The sequence below is a fragment of the Callorhinus ursinus genome, unplaced genomic scaffold (genome assembly GCF_003265705.2).
Source record: "Callorhinus ursinus isolate GAN/ISIS: 27379988/994484 unplaced genomic scaffold, GSC_fseal_2.0 scaffold7, whole genome shotgun sequence".
NCBI lineage: Eukaryota > Metazoa > Chordata > Mammalia > Carnivora > Otariidae > Callorhinus > Callorhinus ursinus.
Window position 1 is genome coordinate 25,722,236 of NW_027397069.1, and position 22,887 is coordinate 25,745,122.

Genomic DNA, 22,887 nt, shown 5'->3' on the forward strand with positions numbered 1-22,887 from the left:
TTAACAGACTTTACCACCCAGGTGTCCCAACCAGAATAGTTTCTAAACTATTGAAATGATTTTCATTTCCTCTCTTCACAGCTTCTAGAAAATAACTTCAATTTCCCTTGGTAATCTGGGCTATTTAACAATACTATCAGGAAAAAAAACAACAGGCATAACTAAAGATTAAATCAATTTACTGCATTCAGAGAAAATTTTTTATTTACAGAAAAGCTTAGAATAGATAAATGGGGGGGGGGTTGGTGTGAAGGCTTAGGCCTGAACTAGGTCCTTTAAGAAGCTGTAATCTGTACCCCATACATAACTGGGAACAATATTTGTAGACTCCAGCTTCAGTTTATCTGAGATTTTACTGTTATCAAGCAGCCAGAAGAATTTTACCTGCTTCTGACACCCAACTATCCTTTAAACACAAGGACATATGACTTACAAACAGACACAAAGCCCTTTATTCCAAAAGACAACCAAGAGCTTATCCTTAGAATAATCAGTCCAGTAAAAGAATATATGAAGAAGGGGAGAGAAAATGTAGACAGGCAAATTTGAGAGCACAGGAAGCTACTTGGACAATGAAAGGTAAATAGGAAGATGATGGAAACAAACTTCGCCCAGCCCATTTGTCTTGGCTGTGAACAGGGAAAAGCATGTGTATGGTTTTGGAACACTGTTCTTCGTAGAACATACCAACAATTTCTTAAAAAAAAGATCTTGAACTGAAAGCCCCAAAAACTTCAAGTACCACCAGACCAGATTATAAAACTAGATGAAGTTTAAGACTTTCTTCCCTGATTTCAAAGGAGCCAATATCAAGGGTTCCAAATATGTATTTTAATCTTTTGACTGTTTTCCTATAAGTATTAAAATACATTTGATGACACTTTGTGGGTATACTTACTGAATACTGAGCCAGAATAAGTGAGGATATATTTATTCTAAAGCCCCTATATCAGACTTCAACAAAATGGTTTTTCACAGAAATAGAGGAAATTTTATACATTCATAACAGAAAAATAGAAATCACATTTAAGTTATATAGTAGATCAAAGGGCAGCAAGATTTAATTGGCAAATTCCTGCCTGGCCATAAACTACCATTTTGAAAGCATGTTCATTCCATCTCTACTCCAAAAGGCCTACTTCATCTTATAAGTACAGTTGACAAGTTTGATAAATTCTTAAGTAAGTACTAATGTGATTTTTATGCTCTATGCTATAGTCACCTGAGTCTACCAATTATTTTCACAGAATTCCTTCATTTGTTAAAATATTCTTAGGAACTGAAAAATACTGAATAAAAATTCAAGTTCCACATCCAGATGTCCTCATTTGTCTTTGCTACGGAACCAAGTTCTGTGCTTTAGAGTTAACACAAATGTGGCACAAGAGTTTTTGCTTGTTTCCCCAGTGCAGTTCTAGAAAATCCAGAATTCTGTTTTCCAGATCAATTTTCCTAAATTATCTAGTAAAAGTTGGCACTGCCCTATTTCAGCCACTAGGTGGTGATAACGCAAAGATCCACGTTTGTGACCTTCTGAAGATAACTAGCAGGTTAAAGAGGCAAAATTAATTAGGAGAGTTTAGGCACTATTAACATGAGTACATAGGCTAAATGGTAGGCAGTGAAACAAAGTTCTCCCCATGTATCTTAGCAAGACTTTGCCTTTGTGCTGCAGTAAGCAGAGTAATGCAGTGCTTAAGTTATCTGTGGTGAAGGGCTGGGTTTTTATTTTCAGACTGGTGTAGTGCCTATAGTTTTAAAAAAGACAATAAAAATTAATTCCTAGACAAATGAAATAAAGACATACAAAATACAAGCAATTTTTTTATTAGATTCAACAGAAACAAAATTACTCCAATAAGTTGCTTTAAAAGAAGTTTCTGAATCTTTCCTATCCGTGTCTGTACTTGACCAGTAACCTATGGTGTTGGTAACCTGTGGTGCAGGCACTGGTCTGAGGACTACATTTTGAGTAACGGTGAAACCTCGCTTGATAGTGTTTGCCATGCAGTCAACAGGACTGGTTCAAAATGTGGCTCGGTTACCATTAGCTGGGTAGCCAGGGAAAGGTCATTTATCCTAAGCCCCAGTTTACTCATTTGGGTCAGGTAAATAATGCCTCTGTTTGGGCTTTGTAGGAGAACTCAGTGATAACTAACCTCTCAAGAGGCACTCAAATGTTAGTAGAAACTGAGTAACAGTTTACATATTTAACCGATTGTCTCTGCTTCATCATCTTACTGACTGGTGTTTTTTCCATGAATAGACATCACCAAACATTTAAAGGACCTTGAAGCACAGCTACTTGGAGATCCTTGACAAAAACCTGTCCCCTGTCTGAGAAGTGTACCCTCTTCTGAGTTGGCACCTCAACTGGGTGGAAGGAATTCAAGAAGAGTAGAGGAGTCAGAGGGTGCCTGTTCACCCAGATGCACCTGCAGTCAGATACTTGTGTCCCCTGTGTTTGAAGAATTGCAGAAGCATTCAACTGTCAGCTCAGTCTAGGGAATTACTATAAACCCCAGGAAAGGTTGGCATTTAAACTACATTAGGCCAGATCAAGGATGGCACTTTGTTCTTTGACTCATCATTATAGCGACCATTTACTGTAACTTTCCTATGACAAACATACATGGCTTCAGTCTTTACAACAATCCTGACAGATGAATCATCTTAGACATAAGGACAGTAAAGTTAAGAAATGCTAAGCTGCCTAAATCACAAAATGCCAGTTGCTGGCTAATTCTAAAATGCTAGCTAGAAACTTGAGCTCTTTAACACTGTTTTTACCTCATCCAGAAGCACGAGTGCTGCAGCTATGGTGTCCAGATTGGTCTCTAAGTGAACAGAACAAAATCAAACTACTAGACCTGGTCCCAAAAGTTACAAAAGCTGTAAAGTCCGTCTAAACCACCAAAAAGTACTTAAATGAAAATGCATAACTACTGTACCAGAAAAAAGTACCTCCCATCATGAAAATGTCACTGAGGGTATTAAAAAAATCTTGGTACACCATATCCACAATTAAAAAAAAAAGGGGGTCCCCAAAGATCCTATATATCTGATATGAACTGTAATTCATATTAAGAAAGGCTTGGAGTTTGAAACCAAGATCACCTAATGGGCCCACTTTGACCAATGCAGTAAGTTTCAGCTTCTCTCCAAAAATAGTCCTGAGATGGTATGGGGCAATTCTGCCCAGGTGCATTTCTGGTCCAAGGTAGAAAGGCCTAAGAATTCCACAAATGTAAAATCACCCCGTGAAAAACATATATGCTGGTGATGAAAGAAAGAGCAGAATTAAAATATTATAAACCAGAGAGTGTTTTGTTTCTGTTAGGTAAAGGGATTTCTTCATAAGTTACTTTAATAAAAGGGAATTTCATAGGTAAAAACCAATATTCAAAATTATAAAACAAATAGAACTCTCTGTGTATAATCACTGCATCAAAAATTTGCAAGATACTGAAGAGAAATTCCTTAGTTGACCAATGTGGTTTGAAGGGGTAATAAAATTTTTTTATGGCTAAAGCAAGAGTCTTATTTCCTGTTGGCCCAAAAACAGATGTTTCATTTCCCAAATAGGTAGGTTCTCCACTGTAAAGAAATATTCTCGTATAGTTGGTTTCTATCTTCTTGAATTCTGCTCCAAGTTCAGCCAACTTCTTATATGTCCTTAACACGAATTTAGAACAGTCGTAGGATTCAAACCATGTCTCCGCCCCTCTTGCTGGGCTGGCTTGGACAGTCCATGTCTCGTAATAAATCCCTGTTTCATTGTCCCGCTTTACCCACTTGGCCATTTCGTTAAATGTGTTTCCTAGTTAAAAAAAAGAAAAAAATTACCTATGTGAACATCAAAGCTAATACTAGTTTTATGTAAAATGTTCTAACCTGATGATTAAGGCCATGAATAAATAATAGTTTTTATTATTATTTAATTATCTATTATTTATAGTAATAGTTCCAAACCTGTATCTCACGATAGGTATCCAAGCTCAGCCAATTTTTATTCTATTTTTCAAGGTACAAGGTATTTCTGAATTGTAAACATTAGCTACAACAGGTGTATAAAGTCTTACATACCAATTCTACAATCATTTAAGGTATAGTCAAAAGCAAAATTATACACATGCAGAAGCCCCCCCCCTTTTTTTAAGAGTTTATTTATATTTTGACAGAGACAGTGAGAGAGGGAACACAAGCAGGGGGAGTGGCAGAGGGAGAAGCAGGCTTCCCGCCGAGCAGGGAGCCCGATGCGGGGCTCGATCCCAGGACCCTGGGATCATGACCTGAGCTGAAGGCAGACGCTTAACGACTGAGCCACCCAGGTGCCCCAGAAGCCCTCTTTCTTTACCCCACTCAACAAATTTTGGATTCAGAGGCAAAAGAGAGAAAACCAGGAAAAAACTCTGGAAGAGGTAAAAGTGAATGGGGCGGGGCCAAGGCGTGTTAAGAATGGAGGAGGGGAAATGCAGAGCTTTTCCGTCACATAGCATGGTGCCCACACAGTATGAATGGCAGCCAGGGGAGCCGCTACTCTAGAAAGCTGGCCTACTCATGTTACAAGAGAAAAATACTTATATACCCTATCCTCCTTGAATATTTGATATTTCCCTTTTCTCTCTATACTTGCAGCTGGTGGGATTCTGCTTACAACCTTCCCACTAACCATACAAATTCTTCCAATGAAGCAACTAAACGGGAAATGTTTTTGGCCACGTTTGTGCACTATACAGATTCTGGAATGGCTCACACTCTTCCACCACCTTGTACCAGACCAGAGGAATCTCTCCAAAAGTTAACAAAACACCATACTTCGTGTGGTTACAACCTCATTTACAATGCCTAATAGAGCTTGGCCCCAACAATTCACTTTTTCACCTTGTGTGAACCTTTCTTAAGTGCTCCAACTTGAGTCCATGAAATCAGTACTTCATGTCCTATAAAATGAATAGAGTGGCTGCTTTGATCAACTTTATGGACTTAAAATTGTGGAATAATATAAAGCCTGTTTTCTTAGAACTGGGGATACTGTTCTTAGTGTTCTTCAACTTTAAAAAGTCACTCCTGTAATTAAGAGAGAATACTTCAAAACACTTCTGTAACATGAGAAAATATCAATGAACAGAATTAATCACAAAGCAGATGGGTAACTTGAAAGATTTAGGTACTAGCACATTACAAACTATTTTACATGAAATAATGATCACTTGTTCATATCATACACTGATGTCAGAAAGAAGAATTTTCAGATAATGAGATAGGTGGACAGAGAAAGGAGAAATGTAAACTGGCCTGGAATGAAGAGTATGAATGCTGAGCACGGTTAAAAGAGAAATGGACTTTGGTATTGTTGGAATGGTTTGGGGCACATCAATTAGAAAGTAGGAAGGAAGATCAGGTAACAGCATGGTGTACAGTTAGAAGATTCCCAGATGACATTTAAGACACCATTCTATTCCTGGTTCTACCAGCAGATTTGTGACTTGAAGAGACTGGTTAAGTCATGCTACCTGGCTGACCCTCAATTCCTTACTTATAAAAGGAAGAAGAGTGTTTTCTCCTCACTGAACTATGAGATAACACGCTCCAAAATGCTGTGCAAAGAGCTATCCAAGTGGAAAGCATGATAACATCCTCAAGTCCTGTGGTTTACTGAAGAATTATCACAAACAGGGCTTTCATTCCAGATCTCCATTTTCTTGGAGAACAAGTATAATGCGGAGCTCTATGAATCATATGGGCAAGCTCCCTATCTCTAGGATGCAATGGCAGTCTCATCCCCATTCTACACACATGGGGTAATGAGTCAATAAAGTAAAATGTCATCCAAGGTCACATACCAGTTTCTGGTAAAAGTTCTGAACTTTCTTCATCACTACCCAACAACGCTACACATGCAGCAAAATTCCAAGTGTTTCATCAACTTTCCAATACATCCAAAAGAACATTTTTTTTTAAATTTATTTATTTATTTTGAGAGAGTGAGAATGAGAGAGAGAGAGAGTACATGAAAGGGGGGAGGGTTAGAGGGAGAAGCAGGCTCCTCGCTGAGCAGGGAGCCCGATGCGGGACTCGATCCCGGGACTCCAGGATCATGACCTGAGCCGAAGGCAGTCGCTTAACCGACTGAGCCACCCAGGCGCCCAGAACAGAAAATCTTAAGAGATAAAATATTTCAATTGCTTGAGGAGCCTCAAATCCATAAGACTGTGAATATTTTGGGAAATAATGTAGTGAAGTAGTTAAGAAAATGGTCAACAGGGCTTCAGTGCCAAGGTTGGAGTCCCACTTATTAGCTGTGTGACTTTAAGCACTTTGTGCTTCAGTTTCCCCATCTGTAAAATGGTGGTGGTGGGGAATAACAGTAACTATTTTGGGGAGGGGTGGTTGTGATGATAAATGATGTATAGATAAATGATATAGATAAAGCACCTGGAACCGCTGCTGGGCCCAGAGTAAGTCCCCATGAGTGGTAGCTATTACTTCTTGACATAAAAACAAGGTATCATCACTGAAAGTCTTTTTCCAGATACGGTTAACAGCACCTTTAATCAGTTATTTTATCGGACGTTTCGTGGATGTTCTTCTACTGTTTTATTTAGAAAGTCCAATTTAATTGCAGAAAACATTTTATCATTTCATTCATTTTTTACCATGGAATAGAGGAGATACACTATTCATCATCTAAAGGTGACGCTTGGGCGCCTGGGTGGCTCAGATGGTTAAGCGTCTGCCTTTGACTCAGGTCATGATCCCAGGGTCCTGGGATCGAGTCCTGCATCAGGCTCCCTGCTCCTTGGGAGCCTGCTTCTCCCTCTGCCTCTCTCTCTCTCTCTGTCTCTCATGAAATTAAAAAAAAAAAAAAAGTTTAAAGGTGACGCTTGGCATGAGCAATAGTTTGGGTCAAAAATTATTGCTTCCAGAAGTACATTTTGTAAACTGACCTCTAAAGAGCAGAACATGAATGAAATGCCTCAATGAAAGTAATTTTTTTTCATTTGGATACTGATGCAATTGTCAAATATTGCCATATTTTTCAAACTTACCTGATATGGTTGCTACTAGAACTAACGTCCCGTTTTCCCTCCAGTGAATATCATCAATTCCTTCAAAAAAGCAGGCAGCTCCTTGATTACACCAGAAAGGGGCGTTCATTTCAGGTCGGAGATGGGGAAATGTACAGTTTCCAAGTTGGAAAAGTTCATACCATTCCATTGTGTAGTTCTTGCCAGTTAAAGTACTCTTGAATCCAATGGCATCATGCATAATTTTCTGTGTAAAGATCATACATGTATAAAAGCACCTGTGAAGGAACCACTGGCCCAGGAACCAAATGGGAGAAAATGTAATACACCATGACTGTCTATCAACTACAGCAACTGCTCAGCCATTCTTCCTCCATTTGCTATTCTTGCGTCCATGCTGTGGCTCCTCAAAGCCCAGGCCCTCCTCCACTCTGGTTTTGACTGCTGCCTATCTCAGACAGTAAGGATGTTTGCTATACGGACATGCTCTTCATTTCTTTACAGTTTAGAATGGGTTCAAGAAGCTCTGTGCCAGTCTCAGGAAGTCTATATACTTACAGGCGGATGAGAGGCTCAAATGGTGAGCTAACCTAGGAAAAGTGTGTGCAGCAGGGACTGGAGGTGAAGTGTTTCCTGCCTACCTTGCCCCTTCCCCAGGCCTTCTCCTTTCTTACTTTCCAGGAGCTGGGTACAGGAGGTGGGTACAGATACAGAATATCAAAATGGATTAAAGCAACTGCATTTGTTACTGTCAGGATCATAAAATACGGTAATATTTTTTTGACTACCCATTTTAAAGATTTTATTATTTATTTGAGAGAGAGCACGCACAAGCTTGCGAGCACACGGGTGCCCTCGCGAGCGGGGTGCGGGGCAGAGGGAGAGGGAGAGAATCTCAAGCAGACTCTGCCCGCAAGCACAGAGCCCAGGCGGGGCTGGATCTCATGACCCCAAGATCATGATGAGCTGAGCCAAAACCAAGAGTCAGATGTTTAACCAGCTGAGTCACCCAGGTGCCCCACTGACTACTCATTTTAAACATGCTAAGAACACCAATTAAACATTGTCTCAAATCAGCCCTTTGAACAGCGATTATTCCCTCAAATCCACTTAATAAATCATTTAATTAACCGAAGTTATAAGATCAATATGCAGCCTTACCAAGTGTCCCAGGAGGTTCCCATATTTAAATTCCCATACTGGGGCTTGTAACCGAAAGACTTCAATGACATCATCACCTTTCATAACTGGGATAGGTGAGCCAGTTGGACAGAATGTGTATTTAGCTTGACAATAAGGATCTGGTTCTGGACGGAAGGAAAAGCGTCTAATAAAGAAAAAGAAACCACTAACTTAGATTCTAATAGGAATTTGGTTCTTCTTGAACATTTTAGAATCCAGATTTTAGTACCACTGTCAATAACATTTTCAGAGGAAACATTCAAGTTTAGCCCATAGTGTTTAAACATTTGATCTGTTATCCTGTGAACAAACTTCAATGACGTCTTATTTATTTTTAAAGATTTTATGTATTTGACAGAGAGCACAAGCAGGGGAAGCAGCAGCAGAGGCAGAGGGAAAAGCAGGCTCCCCGATGAGCAGGAAGCCGGATGCCGGCCTCCAACCCAGGGCCCTGGCATCATGACCTGAGCTGAAGGCAGATGCTTAGCCGACTAAGCCACCCAGGCGCCCTCCAATGATGTCTTTAATAGCAAATGATACATTAAAAGCACTTTGATAAACGCATGCTTCTCTGTTTCCTGCTCCCATTGTGAAAATCTTGAAAACGGAGGCTGTATCTTAAAATGTTGACAGATCAGATCTTATTTAGTAGACAAATATTCACTGAATAAAGGAGTATTTTCAAGTGACATTTAATTTCCTAAACAATCCATATGTTAAGATGATTCCAAAATAATTATGATTAAATAGAATATATATATATATATATTTTAGAATATATTTTCTGTTTTCTTAAGAATTAACCAACAGGAGTGCCCCTCTATTTGCTAGACGGGATGTGGCCCAATTCATGAATCATTTAATAAAGCTAATTAGATCTTTAAAGTAAACAATTTTAAATAATGAGATTAACCAATGATCCTTCAGCCAATATTTATTAAAGCTCTACTATGTGTAGGACACCATACTAGGGAGGAGGAAAACAAAATTAAAATGATGTTCCCTTCCTCAAGAACATTTGGGTGGGGGCTGGGAATACATTAAACAAGTAAACCAAGTGCAGTGTGGTAAGTGCTAAAGAAAGATAGAGTCCTGCGAGCACACAGGAGAGAAATCACTTTTACCAGATGTGGAATGGGTGGGGATGAGGACAAAGAAAGAGATGAAGACCTGGCTTAGGTTTTTAAAATACTTCCAAAGGTCAGGACACAAAAGTAGAGAAAACATTAAGTATTTTAAGACAGCGGGTAAATAAAACTGTAAATAAAGAATTCAGGCTTCAGGGCAGGAGAGGGCAGCAGGGGCTGTCCTTTTGCACTGATGCAGCACGAACCGCAACCCGTGGACTCTACAACTGGCAAGGAATGAGCCCCAGAGTGAGCTTCACGGATTTTAAGTAGCAGCCCTGGTCTGACTGGATTTGCTGCAAAACAAACCTTATTTTATGAGTTAGAAGAGGGCGGTGAGAGAGGAAGTTAAGGCATCGGTCAGTTAGTTTACTGTAATAATGTAACAAGAAGAGAAGCCCCCCCCAATCCCCGAAGGCCTTGGCAATAGGACCAGGGGGCGGATTGTAGTAGTAGACACCCCTGGTCACCTTCCATATTTGGCAGTGGAAGATACAGATGAAAGACGCTGCCTCCATCTATCCTGAAGAATACTGATCTCTAAGGTTTTAGACAGATCTGTTCTTTTATAACGCTACCACATCAACAAAAATTTCTATTTTAAGAAGTTAGCCAAAAATATTAACACCCCCCTTCCCTCCACACACACAACATTTATAAGACTCAGGTATACTTACCTGTTTTAGAGGTGCTCATCTGGTTGAAACAAATACATAACTATACAAAGTTTTCACTTGCCCACAGCTAAATCTCTTGTAGGTCAAGGGTAATTTCAAAAGCATAATTTGTGTGAACTTAATAAAGTTAAATTTTATTATATTCAGTAGAGAAGATTAAACTCAATATTTGAAATTTTTATAGAAACACGAAGTTATAGTTCATACATTCCCCTAATTTTAAATCAAGTAGTTTTGAATTTACAATCTCTTATTTTATTGAACATTTTTTACTTCTTTTTTATGTTTTTTTGAGCGAACGTTGTATTAACATTTTTTTCAAGAAAACCCAAACTTCTCTTTCTATATATATCGAGCAAAACAAGGAAGTGGTGCAAAGCATTCAGTGAGCAGAATACGCTAATATCCAGGCTTGACAAGAGCTGGCATTTACTAGATGTAATCCCCCTACAAACACCGGGTAAATGCTACTATTCCTGCTAACTCAGGACATGTGGTTACAGAGATACGGATATCGGCTCTCGAACAGCTAGTGATGGTGGTGCCTGATTTGACTGGAACCCAGAACTCTCGCCTGACCACTAGGTTAACCTGCCTCTCCACTCACTATTTTGTCATCCGAAATAGCTGTGCGTTTTCAAAAGCCCTGCCTGGTGTTAACAGCGTTGTTTTCTTTCCGTGTGTTTAGCCACCTGACCATCTTCCGCTGTGTAAATAACTCTTCTAGGTCAGAGGCTCCAATCAGCTTCACAGGTTTGCAGTCTCTGTCCTGGTCTTATGACCACATCCTACACCCAGACTGGGAACGGGACAAACGAGGTCACCAGCCTTCCCGGGGTGCCCGAGTCAAAGGGGGCGGGCGAGTCTAAGGACACATGACTTTTAGGGATAAAAACGGAAAGTCTCAGAAAACCCCAACCAGTGGGTCACGCTGTCAGTTGTGCCAATGGGTACGCGCTCACGATAACGACGTGCAAGACGTTAATAAACAAACGCGATATTCAGTCTCCTCAAACTATTCAAACAGTCGGTTACTTGCATCCAAAATTCACTCAGTAAAATGACATTACTTCCCGTTTCTTTCATGATTAGGGAGTGTCCTGAGCCTAGGTCAGCTAGAAACTGGCGCAAGTGTCCCCAGAGGAAGGGAGGCCCCAGGGCGGCGCGCCCCACCCGGTCCCCCACCGCGAGGGGAGCGCCTCTCGGCCCCGGCACCCCGCCCCGCTAGCCCCTGCCGTGCGCGCGCCCGCCGCGCCCGCGCGCACTCACTTGTAGGGCACGGGCCACTGGCGCCGGGAGGGGTCGGCCGCGGCTGTCGGCAGCCAGAGCAGCGCCAGGGCCCAGCGCCAAAGAGCGCACCCCGAGGCCGCACCCGCGCTCCGCTGCCCACCGACCCCACGGTGGGCGCTCCCCGCCTGCGCCATGTGGCGGCTCCCGGTGCTTCCGGCGCCTCCCGACCCCGGCGACGCGGACTGAGCATGCGCGGAGCCAGGCCTCCGCGCCGCACCAAGCCCGGACTCGGCCGCCTGGGTCCGGCCGGTCCCACCCTCGGCCCCGCCGCACCGGACGCCTTCCGGAGCGGGAGGGAGCGGAGCTCTTTCGTGCGGACCGGTTTTCCTGTCCGCAGCTGCCCGCAGGGTGGTGGCTTTCAAAACTTTGCCGGCCGGGAAGGCGCCTGGGTCCGGCTTCTTGGAGCGCTCCATCCGGGCCTCGGGGCCTCCTTTTTCTGAAACAGACCCAGAATGCCGAGTGCTTCTGGCCCCGCGTCTCAGTTTAAAGTTCACCGCTTCTTTGGAGCTATTTTTCTGACCTGCGCTCAACAATTCCCACCTAAACCAAACCACCACCACCAACAAAAGAGTCCGTCTTTGGGCCCCTCCTTTGGATTCTCTAGCACGGAACTCTCACCCCTCCACACAGGGTCCAGACTAGGTGACATTAAACATTGGAGTGAAAGAATCTTTATTTGGCGGTGGTGGTGCAGTGAGGAAGACAATCCTGGAGGAATGACTGGTCCTCACCCAACCTGAGCCAATGGCCACCGCAGTGCACAGCCCACGATACTACGCTATTTAATCCACTCGACCCCTTCCCCCCCAGATGTTCTTCCTTGTTGGGATCACCCGCTTCAGTGGGGGAGAAGATTCTACATTACCCTTCTTTGACCCTTCATCCAGCTCAAGAAAACAATGGGATCAACCGCCCTGCTTCTGGTGAGATATCCAAGGCCTGCCATACTTTTATACAAAGATATTAACTTATGTCTATAAATAGTACATTAAAAGCGTTATAACTTATAGTTACTTGTTTTACAAGAGAGCAGCTTACCTTCACTTCACCCACAACACTTGTGAACCATCATAGTATTTGTAAAGGATAGTGGAGTAAGTGACGTCAGAGGCGACCACATGACCCATGCTGGGGATGGAGGGAGCAGCACTGGCTTCCCCACGCCTGCTAGGCTTTCTGAGGGCTGATGGGAATTTGTCCCTCCCGCACCCAACCTCCCCTTCTCCCACTTGCTGCACCAGCTTGGGAAATTCTGTGGAGATTCAGGCAGGGTACCCTTTTAACACCCATTTACCTAACTATTTAGGTGGGTGCAATCCTAGCTCTCCTGCATACCATGGCTCAGTTCTGAATCACCAACTGACCTCTCCAAAGACCCACACAAGTTGGGGGTGGGGAGGGAGGGCGCAACACATCCTAGCTATGACGGCTGAAATGTAATGTTCAGTTTGACAGGGCACCCACAGGATTCCCAGAGGGTATTTACTTGAGCATGATTTACCCCTGAAGCAGCTCTCCAAAGTAACAATATACAAATAATGGGATCATAGGCTAGAGGGCCAATGGAGCTTCCCATCCTACTCAGGACTTCTGAGAGCTATAGAAACAAGTTTCGAGTTGACCATGGTCAGTGGTGGGGCTCTTCTCTCTCGGGACTGCAGTCTCTTCATTCCGCGTGCAGGGAGCTCTAATGGTGAGAAAGCAGTCCCTCATATTAGCCTTAACTAAGCCTCTCAGTAGCTCCCATCTGCTCGGGTCTGGTTCTGCCTTCTGTTCCTTTTGGCTATGACCCCAGCATCCCAGGCAGAAGATGCTTATAGACTGTTGTTACCTGATACCTCATTGTAGTGACCTCTCTAGTTCATGGTTTTTAAATCTTGGAAGATCCATCAAAAAATAGTTTGAATTTTAATCCAATTGGTTTCCCTTGGGTCCTTGCTCAGTTAGCTTAAGAACATTCAGAAGAGTACTGTAGTCTGATAAAATTATGTTTATCAACCATTGAACTGTTGCCCACCAGTGGAACTGTATAGCATCTCCTCAAAGGAAAAAATAGAGTTATAGGATTCTGGGGGAGGGTAGAGTTTAGGTGAAATTTAAATTTTTATCTTCACCTCCACCTTGGGCAGGTAGATCCGGTTAATTTCACGAAGCAACTGCAAGCCAGTCTGTATCCAGAATTACTGGTTTAAAAACCAGTCCACATTTTTTTTCATCTTTCTTGCCCTTCAGAATGTTCGCAGCTTTTTTTTTTTCTTTTTACTAATAATGGGATATATATGTGCTTAGAATCTCTCCCGTAGATCTATCCCACAGATAGGAGATATTACTCAGTTTTGTAAAACCAAAAATACAGAGAAGAGAGAATGTTTAGAATATTAATATATATTTTAATCAAATACAAAGTTTAATAACAGGAGGCTGAAACATGATCGTATGCTTTCTAGTCCTAATGATGCCTTCTTAAAGTCAAGGGACGTTTGACTCAGACCAGCCTTATCTAAATCCCGGAGAAGTGGACCTGCAAGTTTTGGGGTGGGGTAGAAGTCAGTGAAGAAGGTGTGACACCTAGGGCCCCAGTATATAGGTGCCTGCCCTGCACTTCCTTCCTTGCCTCCTAATCCTCATGTCTCCCCAGATCACTGCCCCTGCAGGATCCAGCTGTTGGGGAAAGAGGAACTCTTTCTGATGGCAGACTGGGGGTGATAATCCAGAGCTTGGTTGGGTTGGATGCCTGGAAGTAGGTCAAGTAAGAGCTTCCAAATGGTCTGCTTTGGGTTTTTGGCATTAAAACGCCTGAGATTTTAGGGGCGCCCGGGTGGCTCAGTCAACCGGTTAAGCGTTTGCCTTCAGCTCAGGCCCTGATCCCGGAGTTCTGGGATCGAACTCGTGCGCTCCCTCTCAAATAAATAAATAAAATCTTAAAAAAAATAAATAAAACCCGTGAGATTTTAACTTAGAGCCCTGAGTTTGTGAGTTTTATTTCCCATTTGCTTTAGTTCAGTGATTGCCAACCCTGACAGATGATGGAATCACCTCAGTAGATTTTAAGACATACCAATGCCCAAGCTAGTGCTTCCATCCCAGGGGTTCCCATGGAACAGGGCCTCAGCCTCTCCAGGTGATTCTAATATGCAGCAGGCTTGAGAATCCCAGCTTTAGAAAGACTTTAAACATAGATTTATTCAACTCTCCCATGGTTTTGAGCCCTCTGTTTCTATCTATAAAATCAAATCCTCTCGGGACACCTGGGTGGCTCAGTCGGTTAAGCGTCTGCCTTCGGCTTAGGTCATGATCCCAGGGTCCTGGGATTGAGCCCTGCATCTCATCAGGCTCCTTGCTCAGTGGAGAGCCTGCTTTGCCCTCTGCCTGCCGCTCCCCCTGCTTGTGCTCTAACAAATAAATAAATAAAATCTTTAAAATAAAATAAAATCCTCTCTTCCATCTCTTTAAAAAGCATGTACTGTTGACCCTTGAAGAACACGGGTGTGAACTGTGTGGGTCCCCTTATACACAGAATTTTTTTTAATATCAATACAGTACAGCTGTAAATGTACTTTTATGATTTCCTTAACATTTTCTTCTCCTAGCTTACTTCATTGTAAGACTGCAGTATATAATACATGTAACATACAAAATGTGTGCGTTAACAGTTTATGTTATCAGTAAGGCTTTAGGTCAACAGTAGGCTATGGGTAGTCAAAGTTACACAAATTTTCGATGCATGGAGTTGTGTCGTTCAAGGGCTATGTAATTTATATACATATGTATACACACATATATGGCTGTGTGTGTATAGATAGATATGTGTATGTATGTATTTGGAAATCAGTCTCTTTCTGTTCTACTTTCTTTCTGGAAGCTAATTTATAGCTCTCCCCCCCAACCCCCGCAGAAGTCCCCTGCAGTTCTTCCTTGTGGCTATTTGTAGTTGGTGTTGGCCCTGAAGGCATACGGAATTACTTAGTGGTTTTCTGACTTTCCTTCCTGGTTTAGGCTCTGAGATTGATTTGCTTGATTATTTTCATAGAGGCAATGACATCATTTGTTTTTATTTCTATTTTTGAAGGTGAAGCTATTTGCTCCTAATGCTGAGCAGATGTACATTGTTAATCACTTGAAAGAGAGCCCAGCAGAAGAGAAGAGAAATGTGCTGGAGGAAAGTGCCAGGAGAGCCCATGAGGACATAGAAGATTTGGCAGACCTGAACCCCAGCAAGCTTGAAGCTGTCATTATGCCGGTGAGTTAGCTGAAAGCTGTGAGACCAACTGTTAATTTTAATTAATGTTCACTGACTTTAAACCCCTTTGCAGAAAGAGTGGTGCAGACTTAGCTACCATCTTGAAGCCTCTGTGCCAGGCTCTAGATCACGGTTCTCAAACTTTGCTGCACATGAAAGTCACTTGGGAAGGCTTTAAAAAGTCTCAGTGCCTGGGTCACACCTGAGACCAGTCGCATCAGACTTCCTGGTGCTGGAAACAGATGGTAGTGCTTTTTGATGCTCCACAGGTTCTCCCACTGTGCGGCCAAGTTTGAGAACCAGTGCTTTATGAAAGGAGTCACCAGTGGTTCCCAGACTTGGGTGCGCCTGTAATCACCTGGAGGACTTTAAAACCACCAGTGCCTGTGTCCCTATGGCCTGGATTTTGGAATTTTTTAAGATTCCCATATGATTCTCATATGCAGACAAGTTTGGGAACCACTGCTCTATAAAAGCATGTCTCTAAGTTTAATAGGTATGTGAATCACCTGGAGATCTTGTTACAGCCCGCAGGTGCTGATTCAGCTCCCAGGTGACAGGTGGCATGCAGCCCACGTTTTGAGACCTTGAGACACTGGAAATCACAGTGGAGGGTTGCCTGTTTCTGGACCTTTTCAGTGCAGGAATCACTTATAGATAGGTGACTCTACCTTTTAAAATAAATAATTGATTTACAAGTATAATTGTCTTAGATGTTTTTTACTTCTTTTTATTTAATCCCCTCATAAGAAACTGTGTGTTATATATTGATCTTTTTCAGACTAAACAGTTTTAGTTTGTTCAAACACTTAAAATCAGTTTTAAGATTATTTTTTAAGATTTTTCTTGAGAGAGGGCATGCGCACAGGCGCACGTGCACACACACACAAGCAGGGGTGAGGGGGCAGAGGGAGAGAGAATCTCAAGGAGACTCCTCCCTGAGCATGAGCCTGACACAGGGCTCAATCTCATGACCCTGAGATCATGACCTGAGCCAAAATCAAGAGTCAGATGGATGTTTAACTGACTGTGCCACCTATGCACCGTTATTTTAAGATTATTTATTTTGGGAGGCACGTGGGTGGCTCAGTTGGTTAAGCATCTGCCTTTGGCTCAGGTCATTTTCATAGGGTCCTAGGATCAACCCCCACATCGGGCTCCTTGCTCAGCAGGAAGTCTGCTTCTCCCTCTCCCTCTGCTGCTCCCTCTGCTTGTGCTCTCTCTCTCTCAAATAAATAAATAAAATCTTAAAAAATAATCTTTTTTTAAGATTTTATTTATTTGAGTGAGAGAGCGCACACGAGAGAGCACGAGCGAGAGGGAGAAGCAGTCCCCCCACCCCTGCTGAGCAGGGAGCCCGACTCAGGGCTCAGTCCCAGGGTCCCGGGATCATGACCCAAGCTGAAGACAGGTGCTTAACTGACTGAGCCACCCAGGTGCCCCTATTTTAAGATTATTTGAAATGTTCACAATATTCTTGAAATCTTTGAAGGTGGTTTGGAGATGTCCTACCGTGAGAATCAGAAATCATTGTTTTAGATAAGGAGTGTGTTGCTGTGGATACTTACATGTCTATCTGAACAGGTTGCTTACTGCTATTTTACATACAAAGTATTCCAGATATCTATTGCTGGGTAACAGGCACCACCAAAATTTAGTGTCTTCAACAATAATTTATTATCTTTCCTGGTTCTTTTGATCGACTAGGCTTAGCTTGAGCTTCGTTTGAGATCTCTCTGGCAAGCTGCATGGTGGCTGGAGCTGCAGGCATCTGAAGGCATGACTGGGCTGGAAGTCACCACCCTGGTGTCTTTCTGGTGCCTAAGCTGGGATTGTCTGGAACACCTGAGCAGCCATCTGGCCATTCCCTGTGGCGATCTTGGGCTTCCTGGTAACCTATAGACCCCAGGGTGTTTGAGCTTCTCACATGAGAGCTGGCAACCCTCAGAACAACATTCCAAGAGACCCAGGCTTTCCTCTTACGCTCTAGCCACAGATGTCCCTCAGTGTCATCTCTGCCACATTCCATTGATCAAAAGGGAGATTTAGGTTCAAAGAGAGGAGTCTACAAAAGGCAACGAATACTAGGCGGCATGGTTATCGGGCATTGGAGACTTGCTACACATTATATATACAACATAAGTTTAAATATCTCTTTACAAAACCTGGGGGGAACATAAGGGAGATTAATTATTAATTTTATTTGAGCTGCTGGTGTCTTGTAGATTTAGTCTTTTTTTCTTTCACTGCGAAAAGGTATGCCCTGAGACAACTTTGTAAAGATTATTGCCCTTGAGGTCTGATGTTAAAATTAGTTTTCACGTCTCAAATGGTGTCACTTGTAAATCAATCAAAAAATTACAGTGGTTTTTAGTATATGTGCTGCCGAAGCGAGCACAAATTACAGTGGTTTTTAAAACAATCTTTTATTCTAATACATCAAGATACAGTTTTGTTTTTAGGAGGACTGAAGTTATCTCAAATGCTCTTTTAAAAATTATATTTCTACTTTGTACCACACTTGAAATATTTAGCAAAAATTATCATCATGATGGGTATCCCACCTTGTATCTTCAGAATTTTACTGTTGATGAAAAACGTTTATTATTATTATTATTTGGTGTCTGTAAAATCCACTTTCTACAAGGGCTACATTGAAGCTGTGTAAATTCCCTAAGGGTCAGGTTTGTGTTTCAGCATTTGGCACCAGCTTTTTACAGAAGGATCTCTGAGCAACTTTGACAAATACAGGTTGCTGTTCTGACTTTTAAAAATGAAGTTAATGAATTAATTAAATCATTGCCAACCCCAGAAGACTTAAAGAAATGTTATTTTTGCATTCTAATGGTGGGTTATTGTGCTCATCTGCCTTAATTCTTTGCTGAAGAATTAATTGTTCATAGGTTCTTCTTGTCAGCTGCCTCAGGTAGCCCTGGGTTTCCTCTCTTTGTAGGTGGTGTTGGGGTGGCCCAGAGCCACCCCGTGAGCAGTTCGGTAAAGGACTCTTCTGTTGCATTTCACACATCCTGGCAGCTGACACCTTCATGCTGTGAAGTCACAGTGGGTCAGGAAACTCATGTGGATGCAGGGGGAGGAAAGGATGAAAAGCTTACTGCCTGGTAAGTAGGTTCTATAGCATTTTCCCATTTTCCTTCCTCCAAATGAGTATCAATGTGACTGCTTTCCTGGTAGCTTAACGAATTATCTTCCACTTGGGGCCTGCCATATTTGGTAATTGGCACTCAGGTGGGGGCCGGACACGGTGAGGGACAGTGCTTTAAGGTGATGAGACCAGCTGGCTTTGAATCATAGGGAAAATGTATTCATTCGAAATACACTGGCTTACTCTATAAGAAAAAATTTTCAGTATATCAGTTCTCTTGTATGATATCATTCAGCTGAATGGATCAAATTATCCTTGCTTTAATTATTTCCTATTGATCCGAGTACATACAGCCTTCATTTTCTCTTACTAAGGGAATATTTAAATGAAGCCTCATGTTGGAACAGATTTCTTCCATGCACAGTGCCTGTGGGCTTCTGTTCCAAACACTGCCGCATTTGAGAGGCCAGTGCGAGCTGACCATTTTAACTCTCTTCACAGTCATGGTGTCGATTGCCTGAGAAACATTTTCTTCCTCCCAGGTATCTTTTCTTCTGATAGGTTCGATGATGCAGCTGGGGCCGCTGCCGAATAGGAGCCTGGCTGCGCAAAGGGCTGCAGGGAGGGGGGTCCTGCCAGGATGCTGCCAACAGAGCGGCCCAGAGGCGGCCCCTCCATGGGAGCAGTGTGGGGAGGGCGGCAAGGCGGCGGGGGAGGCTTTCGAAGGGGTTTGAAAAGTGATGCTTCAGTGATAATATTTAGAAGAACATGTTCAAGTAAAAACAGCTCCAACCAAATGAGGGACACACTTTATCACTTACTGAGAGGTACTTTCAGTGTGATCCTGACTCAAAGATTAAATAATTGTCACTGAATTATTCAGAAATACATGGTTTCTAGACAAGCATAGTTTCACTTCTTTCATTTTTCAAAGTCAGAAATGACTCTCAAGCCGTGTTTCAAACAGACGGGCATTGGGCTGTTCCAAAGGCTCTTTCCTGAACCTCCAGCTTGGCTCCTGTAAGGACACCAACTGTAACTGGGATGGGTTGAATTGTCCATAATAAGAAGGACAATAGAAAGCAGGGGGAATTTAAGTGAGATGATGACATCTGGATGTTGATTTCTGCATTTGCAACTCAACTAGATGACTAAACTAATCTTCATGATTTCTGTGAAGGTTTTCTGTTTGCTATGACTCAGATAAAGCCATGACACTTTTTAACGTTACTGTGTGTCATACATTCTTTTGATGTCCTCTGCAGCTGTCCGTGCCTGGGCACCCAGGCTTTAGCAGGAACCAGAGTAGCCTGTGGAACGCTCATCTGTTTTGGAGTGTTTCACTTGCTAGGAACTATCCCTATACTTTTTTTTTTAATTACAGAGTAGGGGAAGAGGGGAGGAATAAAACAATCTCACCGGGTGATAAAAACCTGCAACATCGCAGGTAGATTTCATATGGATGGGAAGAGACTACAGACACGGGCGCATGCGCACAGGTGCATCCTTCTGCCGGAAGGAGGAGCAGCAGATCTTACTGTGACCTTGCCCTGCTCCCTTCAGTTCCCTGTGGCTTTGCTCTGTGCGGGGAAGTCCTGCATTTCTCCAGTGCCATGAAGCTTCTGTTGTCACAGGTTCTGTCTCGGCCCAGGAAGAACCGGAAGCTACGAATTCTACCTCTGGAAGGTTCACATTCCCACCAGGGGAGGAGTGAGGAAGCACAGCTGGCCCCGAATAGGTACAGAGCACTTTCCTTGTCCTGTGTACTGATTTGCTTGTCTCTCTACTCACAGCTTATGGATTATAAGCTCATGATGGTAAGAGGCGTTTGTCTATTTTGTTGACCTGCACCAGGAACATCCTCTGGCATATGAAGCCCTTGATAAAAGTTTGTTGATAATGAACGCCCACCATTTACAAAGCGTCTCCAAAGAGGTTCCCCTACGTAAGGTATTACAGGCCTAAAGGTGGGGTCATAGGAGATTCATCTGACGGGGATATCTGTTTTAGATAAAGGCTTCCGAGCAAAGTTGTTATAAAATACAACATATAAAAATTCCCTTTAAAGTCACATATTCTTGGGGCGTTTGGGTGGCTCAGTTGTTAAGCATCTGCCTTCGGCTCAGGCCATGATCCCGGGGTCCCAGGATCAAGTCCCGCATCGGGCTCCGTGCTCCGAGGGAAGCCTGCTTCTCTCTCTGCCCCTCACCCCGCTCGTGCTCTCTCTGTCTTACTCTTTTTCTCTCAAATAAATAAATAAAATCTTACAAAGAAAGAAAACTCACATAGTCTCATTTTCAGTGCCTGGGCTAAAATCATTACCGCTCTTGTGACAGCTGTGAGCTGCTGGGGCTAGCAGCTTTAGTTAACACTGTGATAGAACCCACGGCTTGTAGAGCTCCCACTGCTACACAGCAGAGACAATTCCCGGAGTGGAGGTGACATCCAATTTTCCTGTGTTGTATCTTTATAGCCTACAAAACCACACAAATAGGAAAGAAAGGCATTTCGGGATGGGAAATGCGCAGGAAAGAGAATGTAGCAGGCCTCAAGCTGCTGTCTTTATTAAGGCCCATTCATGAGGTTCATCCTTGGCGGGCATCTGGGAGCTTGGCCCTTAACCCACTCCCTGACTGATAAAAATAGTTTGCTCTGCCGAGACTGTGCAGACATAGTTGTTCAGCAGACAATTATGCCAAACACCTGCTTTCCTTCTTTGAGTTTGGGATTATGATCGTTGCTGGGCGGAGGGGACCTACGTGACCAGACACTATTAAAAACCTTGGGTGCTAATTCTCTCCCCAGGGGAGAAAGAGTGTACACACTTCAGTGAATTTTTCACTCCTGGAGAGAGGAACACATTCGTGCGTCTCCTAACTGGTGGGAGGGGGCATCTGAAGCCTCCAGATGCTGCCAGTGGCTTTTTCTCTAGTCGAACTTGTCATGTATCCTTTCACTGTAATAAACCTTACCCATGGGTACGAGAGTCCCCTATATTCTTCTAATGATCCCTGAATGTGCGTGTGGTCTTGGGGATCCCCAAAACACATATGCTAGCCAGCATCGTGGTTCCTTTGGTGTATCTAGTGACAGGTAGTTTGACTTAAGGCCTTGAACGTGTGCAGAGGATGCAGAAACACAGGGAGGGTGCTGGAATGTGCCTCTCTCTGAGCTGGAGCTTTGGTCCCAGTCTCAGGTGGGTTTTCTCCCTGGTGGCCCGGCCTGATCCATGTGGAGGACTCATTCGCCGACACATAGAGCCTATAACACTGTGGCACATCCTTTGCTGCCACCCCGAAGGGAATGGAAGGGGAAAAGCAAGCATTTTCCACACTGCCTAGACAGCAGATCAGAGCGGCCCAAGCCCCCACCTTGGGCTTTCTCAGGGTGAGTGGCCCACAGGCCATCCTTGTTCTCCAGTTTCATGGACCCAAGAGACAAGTGGGCTTGATTTAACTCTTCCATTCCATCAAAGCTCTCCTTCAGCACTCTGGCTCAAAAATGCCCAAGCTTTTGACCCTTCTAAAAAGGAATCATCTAGAAAGGAATGTGGGGAGCCAATCTTTCCCTCTCTTACCTCTGCTTTTTTTTTTTTTGTATGTGGTATGGTGGGGGAGTGGGGGTGGGGGATGGTGTGCAGGACTGCCAGTGAGGAGGACCCTTATGTTCTCTCTACAGACCCATATTCCCTCATAGTTTTTCCTGCCAGTTAACTTGGTGTGCATAATAACCAATATCAAGGTCACCTTGAGTGCTGTGGTCCCCTCAGGACATCTTCCCCAACCTCTGCTGTTTGTCTGAAGCATCCATCAAGGCTGTGAAAAGATAAACTGAGGCGTATTAAATTTTTTTTAAAAGATTTTATTTAGGGGCGCCTGGGTGGCTCAGTTGGTTAAGCGACTGCCTTCGGCTCAGGTCATGATCCTGGAGTCCCGGGATCGAGTCCCACATCGGACTCCCTGCTCAGCAGGGAGTCTGCTTCTCCCTCTGACCCTCTTCCCTCTCGTGCTCTCTATCTCCCATTCTCTCTCTCTCAAATAAATAAATAAAATCTTAAAAAAAAAACTTTAAAAAAATAAAAGATTTTGTTTATTTGACAGAGAGAGTGAGCACAAGAAGGGGGAAGGGTAGAGGGAGAAGGAGAAGCAGACTCCCCACTGAGCAGGGAGCCTGACACGGGACTCGATTCCAGCACCCTGGGATCAAGACCTGAACTGAAGGCAGATGCTCAACCAAC

The 22,887-nt window shown here is 43.3% G+C and overlaps 2 protein-coding genes across 15 annotated transcripts in view; one reads left to right on the forward strand and one right to left on the reverse strand.

The window, feature by feature from the left end:
• Positions 1-173: 173 nt before the first annotated feature.
• Positions 174-11,727, reverse strand: CLN5 (CLN5 intracellular trafficking protein). Its single transcript, XM_025874733.2, has 4 exons — positions 11,287-11,727; positions 8,193-8,358; positions 7,053-7,278; positions 174-3,820 (listed from the first exon to the last, which is right to left on the reverse strand). Exons 1-4 carry the CDS (start codon positions 11,718-11,720, stop codon positions 3,309-3,311), a joined length of 1,338 nt encoding a protein of 445 aa, XP_025730518.2. The 5' UTR covers positions 11,721-11,727; the 3' UTR covers positions 174-3,308.
• Positions 11,589-22,887, forward strand: part of LOC112826556 (glutamine amidotransferase-like class 1 domain-containing protein 3, mitochondrial) — a 59,258-nt gene continuing 47,959 nt past the window's right edge. For 9 of the 14 annotated variants that reach the window (XM_073894428.1, XM_073894422.1, XM_073894425.1 and 6 more), the window contains exons 1-3: positions 11,589-12,230; positions 15,377-15,547; positions 20,285-20,388. In XM_073894428.1, the coding sequence (XP_073750529.1) occupies positions 12,207-12,230; positions 15,377-15,547; positions 20,285-20,388 (299 nt within the window). In that variant the 5' untranslated portion in view covers positions 11,589-12,206. Of the gene's footprint in view, positions 12,231-15,376; positions 15,548-18,500; positions 18,667-20,284; positions 22,249-22,887 lie in introns of those variants that run through there. The other 5 variants (XR_012378759.1, XM_073894421.1, XR_003208978.2 and 2 more) reach the window with 4 other exon arrangements.